The 13,112-nt window shown below is 37.8% G+C and overlaps 1 protein-coding gene across 2 annotated transcripts; it reads right to left on the minus strand.

Annotated features, from left to right (window-relative positions):
• Window positions 1-202: 202 nt before the first annotated feature.
• Window positions 203-12,862, minus strand: tm7sf2 (transmembrane 7 superfamily member 2). 2 transcript variants are annotated; one of them, XM_068729534.1, is made up of 11 exons: window positions 12,782-12,862; window positions 11,302-11,384; window positions 10,137-10,333; window positions 9,072-9,126; window positions 8,340-8,534; window positions 6,566-6,669; window positions 4,465-4,584; window positions 4,108-4,276; window positions 3,946-4,026; window positions 3,651-3,773; window positions 203-808 (listed from the first exon to the last, which is right to left on the minus strand). In XM_068729534.1, exons 2-11 carry the CDS (start codon window positions 11,372-11,374, stop codon window positions 648-650), a joined length of 1,278 nt encoding a protein of 425 aa, XP_068585635.1. In that variant the 5' UTR covers window positions 11,375-11,384; window positions 12,782-12,862; the 3' UTR covers window positions 203-647. The 2 variants fall into 2 exon arrangements, with proteins under 2 accessions (XP_068585635.1, XP_068585636.1); XM_068729535.1 differs by lacking the exon at window positions 12,782-12,862 and adding an exon at window positions 12,651-12,746.
• Window positions 12,863-13,112: the final 250 nt, after the last annotated feature.

Below are 13,112 nucleotides of genomic sequence, written 5' to 3' on the forward strand. Positions count from 1 at the left end.
GGAAGAGGTTGTTATAAACTTACACAGCAATTAGCTGCCATCTTCACAGACTTGAACAGGTTGATTGTACTCTTCATACAAGCTTTTGAGCTCACCCATCTTAACATATATAACATGTGTTTACCACAATGCACAGAGAGATTCACTGTCCGTCTAATAAGGGCAATTAAGATACATCATCAAGTGTTGTTTGGTGATGTATTTCACTGATACACAAAAAAGGATAATGTAAAAAAAAAACATGGAAATGCATTTTAATTTTCTGGGATTACATTTTCTCATTAAAATAAGATTTTCTTGTTTTTATAAGAAGTTATCAAATTTGTTATGAGAAAAGACTCACAAGGCCATGACTGTTTTCAGATGTACTACAGCTTTAGCCTTTTATGCTGCAATGCTTTAGCTGAACAAGAGAAAAGTGTATGCAGACTGATACCTATAACTGAGTTCTCTGAGGTTTTAAAGTAAAAACTAAATCAATGAATTAGAAATAGTGATCCACTGAACATCATTTTGTGATTGAACCACAGCCTTACCAAATAATGCTGATTGAAATGATGAGATCCCTGCAGATATCCAGTAGCAGCACTGGATCATGTTTTGTGTTTGAACAGTTTTGGTCCCGTTCCACCCATCTGCTTTCCTGTTCAGTAGATATAAGGGAAGATCCTGTAGGGGACACGTCGACAGTAGGTGTCCCAAGCTAGTCCGTATTTGGCCCTACACTGTCTCTCATCACGGGCCTCTCGGTGAATCAGCAAGACAGTGAAATATATGACGTAGAAGTAAGGCAGAAGATGTGAGAATCCTGCAGAAAAGACACAAATGCATAGACGATAAGCAGGAGGAACCACACCATAATGACAAAGAAAACTATAACACATGTATGAATCACACATGAAATTATCATCATAGCAGAGAAACTATTACTATTTACATCATTGTGAATGATGTAAATGACATCAAACAAGCTGTAATCAAGTGTACACCCTCCTCTGCATATAGCTGTACATTATCTTTTCAATCTGCACTATACAAGAGCCCTATAGTGAATACCAGTTTGAATAAACTTATAATGTTTCAGCTGATGTTGATTCGCTTCAATGTAATTTTTTGTATGCTTAGAATGTTTTTCAGGAAAAAAAATGTTTTTGTCTTTCAGTCAGGGTTTGGACGTTCCTCTTTGTCAGTGCAGCTTTCACACGTCTTGAATATACTGCTTTGATTTGTTTTATTTTTTTTTGTGCATAATTTAGCCGTTTGTGACTTTTGCAATGGAAATTAAGGCAGATTCTACAGTACATCTCAATTACAAAGGCAGCTCCACCAGTGAGTCACATAAAGTTTGAATAATGAGCAGAATGTGTCAGCTGGAACAAAAGTCTGACAGACACCATTTTAGGGAGTGAGTTTTCAAGGGAACATAAGGCAGTTTACAGAGGAACAAAGACAACACATTGTTGCTGCCTTTATGGCTTCTGCATCAGTCACAAACGTGGTATAATTATCTAATAAGGACAGGAAGGAAATACGATGCTTTTCTGGTAGCCACCAAAATGTCTTCATAGTACAGAGTATCTGAAACTGAAAGATTGGCAGATTTGTAACTTTGTTCGCCTTACTGTGGACACGTAGTTCCTGATTTAAAGTGGCAATAAAATCAATATTTTCATAGCAACAATGGATCACATTATTACTTGTATATGGAGGTGACAAACTCAAAGATCATTATGACGTGACAGTTCCCCTCAGCTCTACTGAGCTTTTAAGCGTCTTTCAGTTCATTGTTTCCATTTTCCAGCCTGCAGCTTCATTGTTTTGGTTCAATCTCACTGCTCTGATAATGTTGTTTTCAGCCGCATAATGCATCTGTTTTCAGTGAAAAGCTCTAGAAACCCACTGCACACTATTTGCTCAACACCAAACAACAGACAGAGACAGTAAGTGGCTAAGTGTGGAGCATTTAGTATCTGGTTGACGCACTGGATTTTTTAGACAAAGGGGTAACAAAGAAACAAACTATAGCGTTAAAATGCTATATGAACCAAATGGCTGGCCTGAATAACAGACCATTATTGAAGAAGCACCCATTCAAAGATAACTTCAAAGCAACATTATGCATATTAAAATAAGTTTTTCAGTCCCGATGCTATTACTGATACCTGGGCTTTGGCTATCAGACGATACAGAGTAACGATCCGACACCAATATTTTATCAATAAGCTGCATGCCTCACTGTGTGGAAGAGACTGGGATCACTCTTTAATGCTAAAAGCAACATTGTAAAACAAAATGTAACAAATAATTACATTGACATAAATTTATTGAATTTTTTTCTATTATTAAAATAATAAAACTTGGTAAAGAATCACCAAAATAACAGTAATTACAATTAAAGTGTAAACCATTTTAATGCAGCATCAAAATTCCACTATGTAATGTATAAAGTATATACATAGAATTGAATTGAATAAATCTGCCCCATTGTCACCAATATCCAATCCAGCTATTTAAGTCAGTATCGGCACGACATCCAATATTGGTATCTGTGCATATCTAACTGTGCAATAACGTTGTTGTAAAAATCCAAACCTCATACCCTGTTAGCAACGCATGAACTGTACTTTGTAACTGAGCGAACTAATGCAGGGTTGAAAACTGATACTGTCCTGACGTAAGCTGTAGTGATCTGTCTCATGGCTAACAGGAAGACAACGACAGTCTGACAGAAGATTGCAGATCCCGGACAATGTTATTTCTAAAACATTTTGACCATATCGGTGTCATCCCCGTCTGATGGAGCTTTGCAAACCATGTAAATGGGCTGAAAACACTAGCAGTATTTCTGCAAAACAAAAACTATCCATCAGTATTCTTTATTTAGTCTTGTTTGGTGTTCTTTTGGTTATACAAAATATTATCACTCAACTTGTCAGTCGACATGGTTCTTTGGCTTCTGAGGTCACATTTGCCAGTTCAAAACTGTAGGGGCTCCAAATGGCAAAGATACCAATTCTTGCATAATGTTGCTTTAAGATGACACCAGTTTACAAAGGAGAGTGAATATTTGACAGGTTACCACAAACATGGCTTCAAATGAAAGCTACTGTTGCTCCTTATCCACTAGCTGTGAAAAATTAGCAAATGTTTGCTCAAAACTTGAGCTCCTTTTGTTAAATAAGAAAGGTTTTTCAACACAAAGTATAGTATATTGTTTTGTGTATGTTGGATCAGCGCAAGTAGACATTCAGTCCTAAAATAAATAAATAACTTGTACCGAACAAAGATACACATTTAACATTTGAACTCAACATTTAGATTAATCAACACGTCTGACAGTCGCTTCACCAAGTTTTTCTGTATTGTATTGTAAGTTGTTTCTGTTATTTCGTCCACCTTCTGTACAGAACTTATGATCCACACAGAGGTGCGTGTACAATTTAAAAAAACTGTTTTTGGATTGTGTCATTAAAACACCAACTAATCGATTTTTGTTTCTAATGATAAATATTGCTGGATACGATAAACCCTCTCACATGAATCTATTTATGACCTCATCCACATTTTCCTATGATGACTTTCTGTGATTGTGTTACGTCAGAGTGCCTGCGTGCAATACGAGCCTTGCAGAGGCTTTTAAGCTGTCTTACCACATGGCAGGGACCACGCCAGGGCCATGAGGAGGTCACCGAGGTAATTGGGATGACGGACGAGCCCCCACCAGCCAGACACCAGCAGACGTTTCCCTGTTGCTGTGGCGATGGTCTCCAGTCCTGCAAGAGGAGAACGTAGATATTTCTGAGTGCAAAAAGTCACTGACGAGATCAACACCCACTTCACTCTGTTATACACAGCATGGGTTGGGAAACATAATTAGAAATCATATGTGAAAGAGTACAAGTGGGAGTATTTGTCTTGATTAACAGAACAAGAAAAATGACTGACTTGCAACACTTGGATGTGTAGGGTCTCGTCTGAACTGGTTCTTCTGTGAGTTGGATTTTCTGAAAACATAATATCCAATACCTGATGGCAAAGAGACAAACGTTAACGTGGCCATCTTTAACCATGACACACAACATATCACAGCCTGATAAACATTATTACCATTCAGTGCTATTATTGTCGCTGCTCCGAGTGAACTTAGGGCCTGTGGGTGCACAACCAGGAAAGAAGCCTGCAGGCCGTATGTGAAGGGAACCCAGGCCAGGTCCCCAAAGACCAACATGAAGCCAAAACCATCATGCACAATGTCCATGGTTGTCAGAACAGCCTCCTGTTTTAACACAAAAGTGCAGGGGATAAAGTGGAAAAAATCTAATAATAATAGTTACAAAGATCTCTCTGAAGTCATCTTTTGGTGTGCCACTTATTAAAGGTCTGCAAGGACTGAAATGATAATTCATGTATGACATTAGGATCTACAGTACCTAATCTCTATGGCTGACTTTGTTAACCCCTCACCTCATTCCACAGAGCATCTGCAACATACAGCAGCTGGAAACTGTTGACCAGTATCATGGCGAGTGAGGGGGAACCGCGAAGCTCCACCTCCTTCATCAACATGCCAAGGTTTATGACCACCTGAGAGAACAACAGGTGAAGTGAATACTGATTAACATAACTAGTTAGCCAACATTTTTCAGCTGCACTCGCCAAGTATTGGATGACAAATTTATTATGTGTTTAATTGGATCAGAACAACAAAAAGTCACTGTCAGGTGAAACATCTATCAGGTGAAACATCAAACACTCAATAAACAACGCAGCAGAGACTGATGCAATAGAATGACACAAAAACTGCAACCAACGCGGACATTACCGCGGTGGTCACATTCATTCCACAGACAATAGCCATTTACACTCAGTGGCCACTTTATTAGGTACACATTTTCAATGTAATGCAATCCAATACAACAGCACTACCATAAAGTGTCCATCTGTTATGATGTTTACATTGTTGGTTTTTGTGAACTCTGTCATAGAGGTGTTCATTCTATTTATATGTTTTTAACACATTATATTCAGAGCTGTTTCTAATATTCTGCCCCTATCATGTATGTAAATAAGGAGGACATGAACATGTCCAGTACAACAACACCTTTAACTATGACCTCAGTAATTAACATATAATTAAAGTTTTCCAAAAATGTCACCAAAAAACTGAATATTATAAGCTTTGTAAAGGCCGAATTTAAGGCACAGCTGTTGTATTGACTTGTGTTAAGATTGTACAGATAGCCCTACTAAAGTAGCCACTGAGCATATGTTAAAATTAAATTTAAAAAATCTATAAAAATGTGTTACCCTCACGAGGTCAGAGCTTCTTTATGTAAAGTTGACTCATTATTATTCTATAGTATCCAAGACTTGATGGTTGGACAGTTTGTAATGAGAACAAAGTGGTTTTGTGGTTTAGAAGTCAAAATATTGGAATTATCACTCAACTCACTGCTCATCATGATTAGCTCACAAATAATATCAGTTGAGTTGGATCCTTTTTACTTCACTGTATTGTGAAATATTGTTTCACATTTCCTTTGAATAAAGACAAGTTGTTTTCTCTCGCGGCATTTAATGACTTATCTTTATCGGTGCTACTGGAAGGGTCTAATATCACACAAGCCTGGATAATAAATGTAAATGTAATGTGACTTAACATTTAATACTCTATTTATAAAGAGGCATGTCACTCTTAATGGGCTCTACAAGACTATGAACTTGATTTATATAACAAAAAGAATCCCGTAGGTAGCCCTTAAAATGTCATTTTTTTTAGCAATTGTAAGATGTTCAAAGATAAAAGTACATAGTTTAAACATTCAACAGGAAACAAACATCTCCCACACACTGTCTGTAGCCAGTTGGTGGAAGCTTTTTCTGTCCTCTCCTACGCACCTGGCTTTAGAACATTCGCATGTGCAAAGGTTTTACTGTTTATACTGTGAATACAGAGAAAAAATACAAAAAAGAAGGACTCATTACCTCGTCAATTTCCAGTGTGACTCGCTCCTTTTACAGTCTCTACTACTGTCTCTATGTTGTATTATTGGGACTAGTGAAGATAAAGAGAACCTTGCTGTAATCTTAAGAATTGTTTTAGAAATTCTCACTGGAATTTCTATGTTTCGTCTCATGATTATGACACAAAATAATGAAGCCTGCCCTCCAACAAATCTCTCACTGTGTCAGGTCAACAGGGAGAAAGGTTTCTGATTCTGACTGCTAATTATTGTGGGTGGAAGATCAGGAGAGAGCAACATCGCCACCTGTTGGTCTTATTGGGCTCTCTAACAGAGATCCCTTCTCTTTGTATGAGAAGGGCTCAATATAATTTCTCAAAGTCAAAAATTATATGAAGCGAAACTTAATATTAAACAGTTCTTCAGACTTGGTTAGGGGCAGCTTCCCAATTTTCGACCTCAAAATAGGATAAGTATATATAACAATTTGTATACGACAACCTTTGTAACAGAAATGTTCATCAGTGTCTGGATTCAAAACTTTAAAAAAAATGGGTGGATTTGAGAGTGGATTTATTTTTCACCCCTGCAGGTTAACTTACCCAGCCAATCAGACCCGGTCTGAGCTCACAGAAATATTTAAGGTCAAAGTTTCCAATACGGGGGTTTAGCTCCCGTCCGATGAAGAAGTCATACAGGGGATTTCCTAGACAGGGCAGAGGGATGGATGCTACAATTAATCCACAGGAGAACTGGACACATAAAGTAATTAGTACTTTTAGTGTTTACAGGTGCAGTATATACAGTACATAAAAAAGTAAAATCAGACTGTCTTTTCATTAATCTATTAGAAGTCAATGCATTTGTTTGTGTGAGCTTAACTCCCCAAAATCACGTTGTGAAATTCTCAGATGACACCACCATTCTTGGATAATTACACAGAGATCAAGCCATCACTTTACCTTTCTAAAATTTAACAGTTTGTGGTCGACGTATTTATCATCTGGTGTGAATAAACCTGGTTTTATTGTTTGAAACTTTTGTCAGTTATTACCTTTTATTATTTTAAAGAACTGCTGCCTCTCACTCAACTTGTGACTTTAAGCATGTTTATGCATGAGTGTATGCATGTATGATTTATGGTATGTGCATCGTGAAGTTGTTGGCTGTGTGTTGTGTGACGCAGCGGCTCGGAGCACCAGGACAAATTACCATGCAGGACAATTAGAGCATATCTTCAGTCAAAAGCTCTTTAGCTCTATTAGCTTGATTAATCCACTGTCACATTAATGTGCATTTTTCATCACACTATCATATCACAGTAGGAAAAACACAGCTGTAATCAACAACGTAAATTGATGGCTGCATTCCATTTAGATGCGAGAGTTCAAAGGTCCAGATAAAATGTTTGCTGCGAAAAATGTTCAATCCATTGCATCAGTAACTATGGTGATATGAAGTGTCTACCTGCCCGTCTCTGCTTTTACCCAAAAAAAGGAGCATGAATTTCTTACTTTAGGCTGTTTGTAAGCTCACAGAGGAACAGTAATGGTGGACTGAGAGCATCTGTGGTTGAGAACAAAAATCATACAGGTCCACTGAAGCTACTGTGTTTTCCATTTTTCATCTTAAAAAAACAAGAAGAGTGCACAGCCATGCTAGCAGCTCAGTGAGTTTTGTACTTACGTACAGCGGTGTTCTGAGCTAACTGCTAACGTCGTCATTATATTAATGTGCTCACAATGACAATGCAAAAATGGTGATGTTTACCATCATTTGTTTAGGGCGTTATCATTCTGACTTATTTAGCTAATTATCACTAAATACTGTGTACACTGAAGAGAGTTAAGGATACCATTAGTTTTGCAGGGATTTTTACAGATACAAATCTACATATTGTAGCCATTCATCTCTTTAGCCAATGACTTATTTTATTAATTTTTCTCCCGCCTACATTCTGTTAAAATCATACATTCATGTGCCTATTTAACATGTAAACTTAATTAATTTCATGTGAACTGAATCACCATGAGGTTAAAGCGTGGCACTGGAACCAACATGTTGTTGTAGCCTTGCACTTTTTGTCTTTTCAAGCAGAAGCTGAATCGCAATACCGGATGGTCTCAGGTTTCTGCCTTCGGATGCAGCAGAGCACACAGCGTAGCTGGTGTAGCAGGGTCAGCTTACTCAAAAGTGTTCACTTGATGCCTGCAGGCTCCTGAAGAGCTTGGCCGTTAGATAATTACCCACAGGAATACCAACATTATCCACCAAACAATAAAAGAGCCCTGCAAATGCACACTATATCACCAGTAACTATTTTAAAATAGTGTTTTAAGGTGGACGCTTCCTTTAGCGATGAACCTCCACTCTCACCTGTGTTGCCCCCCAAAGCGAGAGCATGAGACAGAACCCAAAAGGAGCGGATGTAGAGGTAGACGGAGAACAGGAATGACATCGCTATTGCACACACTGCTAGAGGCAACAGCAACTCAAACAGATACCCCAGAGGAGCCCCGAGCCCCAGTAATAACATCAGCAACACGCTGCTGACGCATAGGCCATGAAAACCTGAGGGAGAGAAACAAACAAAGCTAAATGCTGTAGCCAGGGAGAAAGAAATAAACAGACTGACACAGGCTGGTCTAAAAAAAAAAAAGTTGGAAGATATGGAACTTTAGATTGTGTAACTTAAGTAAACTTTAGCTCAAGGTCACACCAGCTAGTGTTAAGAGGTTAAAATAATACATAAAGAAACATGACTTTTGGATCCCCCTTGAAATTAAATGCCACAGCAGGTGAATTGTACTACAGCAAAGCATAAAAAATGTAGAAAAAATAAATAAATTGCCCTCAAAACTCAACCATAACTGTGAAATATTAATAGCTATCTTAATATTACTTTATAGTACTACAGTATGATAGACAATAATGTTCAAGAGCATAATTATCCTTCACTACTCACGGTACAAACAAAGCTAGTTGTTGACAATATGACTAACAGATTAAAACTGTGCCTTTAACATATGCATATTACATCCTAAAAATAAATAATCAGAAAAACAAAACATATGATGTGTTTTTTTTAATGATCAGTAATATAAATACCATTTATGGGATACTTGAGGCGCGTTCCATCCCTCAGCACTAATCCTTCAGATACCTGCCGGTAAATACACTCAGTTTGAATATGAACACATACATATTCTGTGTATTCATTAATTATTGGAACAGCGTCACAGGCTCAGTCAAAGCATAAGAATGTTCTCTATGAGGATCAATTAAGTCTTAGAACACAACATTTGGCTTGAAAGTCAACTAATCACAATATTGCAATTCATGTAGCCTATATATTGTGCATATAATATCACAGTCATGCTAAGATTGGGTGATATGGCTGAAATTAATCACAATATTAGTTTGAATATTCATCCCCTATCAGTATATGGAATAGTATGGCATACAGTATATATATATATGCAAGTGTCCCACTTTTAAGCATTACACATAAAAAGCTCTTCAAGTGTGTAAAGACAAAAACTTTAAAGTGGGACTACGTCAACATATCCCTCCTCTAACAAATGAAAAGTTAAAATCATAAACAATTAAATGGACCCTTGCTAAATTATGTTTGCAGCTACCTATGGTGGCCAATGTTAGCTTAATTGAAATCGATGTTGTCTAACTAACATTAGTAAGCAGTTTGTTAACTTTATGCTGATCTCTATTTTTCCAGCTTGTGCTCCTTACTCTATATTTTAGCATGGCACAGATAACCATGAATATGTCTTTAAAAGAATAGTTTTACATTTTACCGCTTTGATGCTTACTCGCTTTCTTGCAGAGTCATGACAATCTATATCAGTCCCACATGTTCGTTAAATATGAGGCCCAGTGATTGCCCTATATGATCATATTCACAATTTCACTGAAAGTTGAGACAATAATTATTTCAATTATTATTATTAATTATCACCTAACCCAACATCATTCCTTTATAAATCAATGTTTATCATTGAGTATAAATAGATTTACTTTAACACAAAACAGGAGTTGTTTCATCAAAGTCATATGCTCTAAAACATTTTTTTGAGCATCTTATTGTGGTGTTCAGCCCTACAGCCGGTTTCAGTTTAAGTTTAACCTAGTGCCAGGCCGATGAACGAGTCATACCTTTCCTAATGGCATCACGTAGAGGAGGGCATGCAGAGCGATCCAGCCCAGCAGAAGCACGAGGGCCATAGGGTCCCATAGCTGGTCAGTGGAGGGAAGGGGAGGGGGCCACTGGAGCACACTGGCATCAGGGGATCGACTCACACCGACCAGGAAGAGCACCGTCAATGGGAGAAAGACGGGTATGCATAAAGCACCTGAGAGAGATTACAGATTAAAGTGAGTTGACAACCTGACTGACATCACTGAGCTGACCTAGACAGACGCAATGCAGCGACATCACTGGGCAAACTCAATAATGGAGCAGAGTGAGACTACGTACTGTACCACATTGATATAGCAAATGTGCGATTTCTTTAAATAATGAATCATGTTGAATAACTGCATAGTAGCAAAACAATTAGTTCAGCTGTCAGCTTGGGTCCAACACAACGCGTGGTTCACTTCCTTACTGTCACACTTGTAGTCTGCAGTGAGCTCAACTATCACGTTCAAAACGTGATTTTACTTTAAAAACAAGTGGAGAGCAAAGTGGATGTGATGCTCAATATAAGAAATGCAGCAGGAGAAGCACCAATAATGTGCTAACACACACACACACACACACACACACACACACACACAAAGAAGATGTGATGTATTTGTTCTCTCCTTTCACATCATGTCTACAATGACTAATCTTACTTGGGTGGTTGTGTTGATTCTTAATTAGAGCTGTATTCAACAGTCAGAGTTCATGTTGCAATCTTTACTGCAGTGAGTTTCGTAATATTTCTATTGTGGCAAAAGTTTTATGATTTTATAAAACAACAAATATCATGACAGCGTCTATATATCAAACACAGTAAATTACTATCAATGCTCTTTTGTATCCCAGCTGTTAACCTCACTGACGTTCAGTTCTTACTTTCTAAAATCTGCAGCGTAATGAAAAATTGTAATTCAGCATTCACAAGAATGAAGAGGAGTGTGAACAAGTGACACACAAGCAACCGAAGTACATGAATAAAATAAAATAATTATTATAGGCTTAGCAGTAACAGTAAGATTGTCTAGACAGTGTGGAGTTCATGGTTATCTAGGGGGCGAAATGTCTTGAAATAAAATGATGGTGGATGTGTTGTGATGGTGCCTGGATGAGGCGGTCAGGTCTGCTGTGACTCACCCAGGGTTCCTCCGAATTCCCTCTCTGTGTCATGTGAGGATCTGTGTTTGAGCGCTTGACTGTTTGGCCTCATTATTGATCTCCTGTGAAAATAATTAAGTAGTTCAGTCAAACTAAAGACATTTGGGGGACAAGCAAATGGTAATTAGATGGCAATGACAATTAGTGCAAATGACAGGAGTAACAGAGACTTCTGATGAAGGTGAACTTTGACTTGCAACAAAAGCTAAACATCCTTGTTCAGAGCAGTATTTACTGAAGTTCTGTACTTAGGAAGATTACTTGGGTATTTCCAATGTATGTAACTATGTACTACTTAACTTCACTACATGTATTAACAGATACAATTACCAGTAACTATGCTAGGATTTACATGAAGTCACCAAACTACCCAACAGGTTATAAATTAGTTCAAAGCAGCATCACTCAACCTGCTGAATTAAAATGCCGCCTACCTTATAACACATCAATAATAATAATAATAATAATAATAATAATAATAATAATATTACATTACATTACATTACAGTCATTTAGCAGACGCTTTTATCCAAAGCGACTTACAATAAGTGCATCAACATTGGTAATCAAAAGAACTACTAGTCACCAGAAGTCATAAGTACATTTCCTTTTCCAAACAAGCATCTAAGAGCATGAAGCAGAGCATAACTCAGAGCCAAAGTACAGTGCAGAAACAAGAAAAACAGTTAGTGCTATAAGTAATACGAATACAATAAGTGCAACAAGCTAGTGTGAATACAATAAGTGCTAAGTGGAAGGCTCAGGGTAGCACTTCCTGAAGAGGTGGGGTAATAATAATAGACTAATATATATTATATTTAACACTATGAAAGGGGCCATTCTGCCACTTGCAGGGGCTCGTACCTTTGATACTTTATTAAGTGCATTTGCTGGTTATACTTAAACACTTCAATTTGAATAGTATTTTTACAAGTGTATTTGTACTTAAAGTTGTATAACCACTGGTGTGAGACAATTATTCCCTCAGACTTTTCACACAGAGGACCTCTGTGAAGAGCCATAATAATGCTGCTTTCAAGGACATTCTATCACACATGGACGACCGGGGCAAAAAAACAAAACAAATAAATAAATAAGGAAATAAGACAATCAACGATGATGTCAGAAAAAAGTATATTAAAATACCCTTTAACTTAAGCAACTTTTCAAATTCTGTTACATAATTTAGATTAGCTGTTATTCTGTATTCTAGTGTTGTAATATTGCGCCTGGAGTCGTACACCACCGAGACAAAGTTCACGTCGGTTCTAGTGTGTCCAAGCAGCTACACTTCTATTATGAAACATGACACGAGAGGCCGTTTTTACCTCAGTTGCTGTCCCACTACCTGCGGATGCTAGAATGATCTGAGAGAAACAATGGCTTTGCAGGAAAATAGAGCGTAATACAAAGAACAAATAGCCGTGTGTCTTGTAACACATCGAATACAGTGTCTTACCGGTGTAATGCATGGAGGTGTAGATGGGACTGAGACGATATTCCAATCAATGCGCCCAATCCAGCAGCCTGCAGATGGAAACGCCCCCGAAACACGTTGAATATCACGAAACGGCCTCTAACCCAATCAGATTCTTCCGTGGTCATCAGAAGAGGGTGGGTAGAAGTGGGTTAGACCAATCAAATGAGCGCCTCAGGTGGCGACAGTGCATGCTAGAGGGAGGAATGGCTGCAGACGTTGTGAAATCTTTGTTTTTTTATATGATATATGAATAGTGACTTATTTGTCTGTCAGGAAAATATATTGGCCAATATCAGGCATTCAAATAATA

Source organism: Cebidichthys violaceus, unplaced genomic scaffold, assembly GCF_023349555.1.
Source record: "Cebidichthys violaceus isolate CVI_PGR_0920_01 unplaced genomic scaffold, fCebVio1.0.p SCAF_46, whole genome shotgun sequence".
NCBI classification, from domain to species: Eukaryota; Metazoa; Chordata; class Actinopteri; order Perciformes; family Stichaeidae; genus Cebidichthys; species Cebidichthys violaceus.

Bases quoted from the DNA above. Each gene is read 5' to 3' on its own strand.
- tm7sf2 (XM_068729534.1), bottom strand. From the start codon at position 11,374: ATGAGGCCAAACAGTCAAGCGCTCAAACACAGATCCTCACATGACACA. The intron at 9,127-10,136 runs GTATGACTCGTT...ATTTACCGGCAG, and splicing joins ACGTGATGCCATTAGGAAAG to GTATCTGAAGGATTAGTGCT. The intron at 6,670-8,339 runs GTGAGAGTGGAG...TGCCCTGTCTAG, and splicing joins CGCTTTGGGGGGCAACACAG to GAAATCCCCTGTATGACTTC.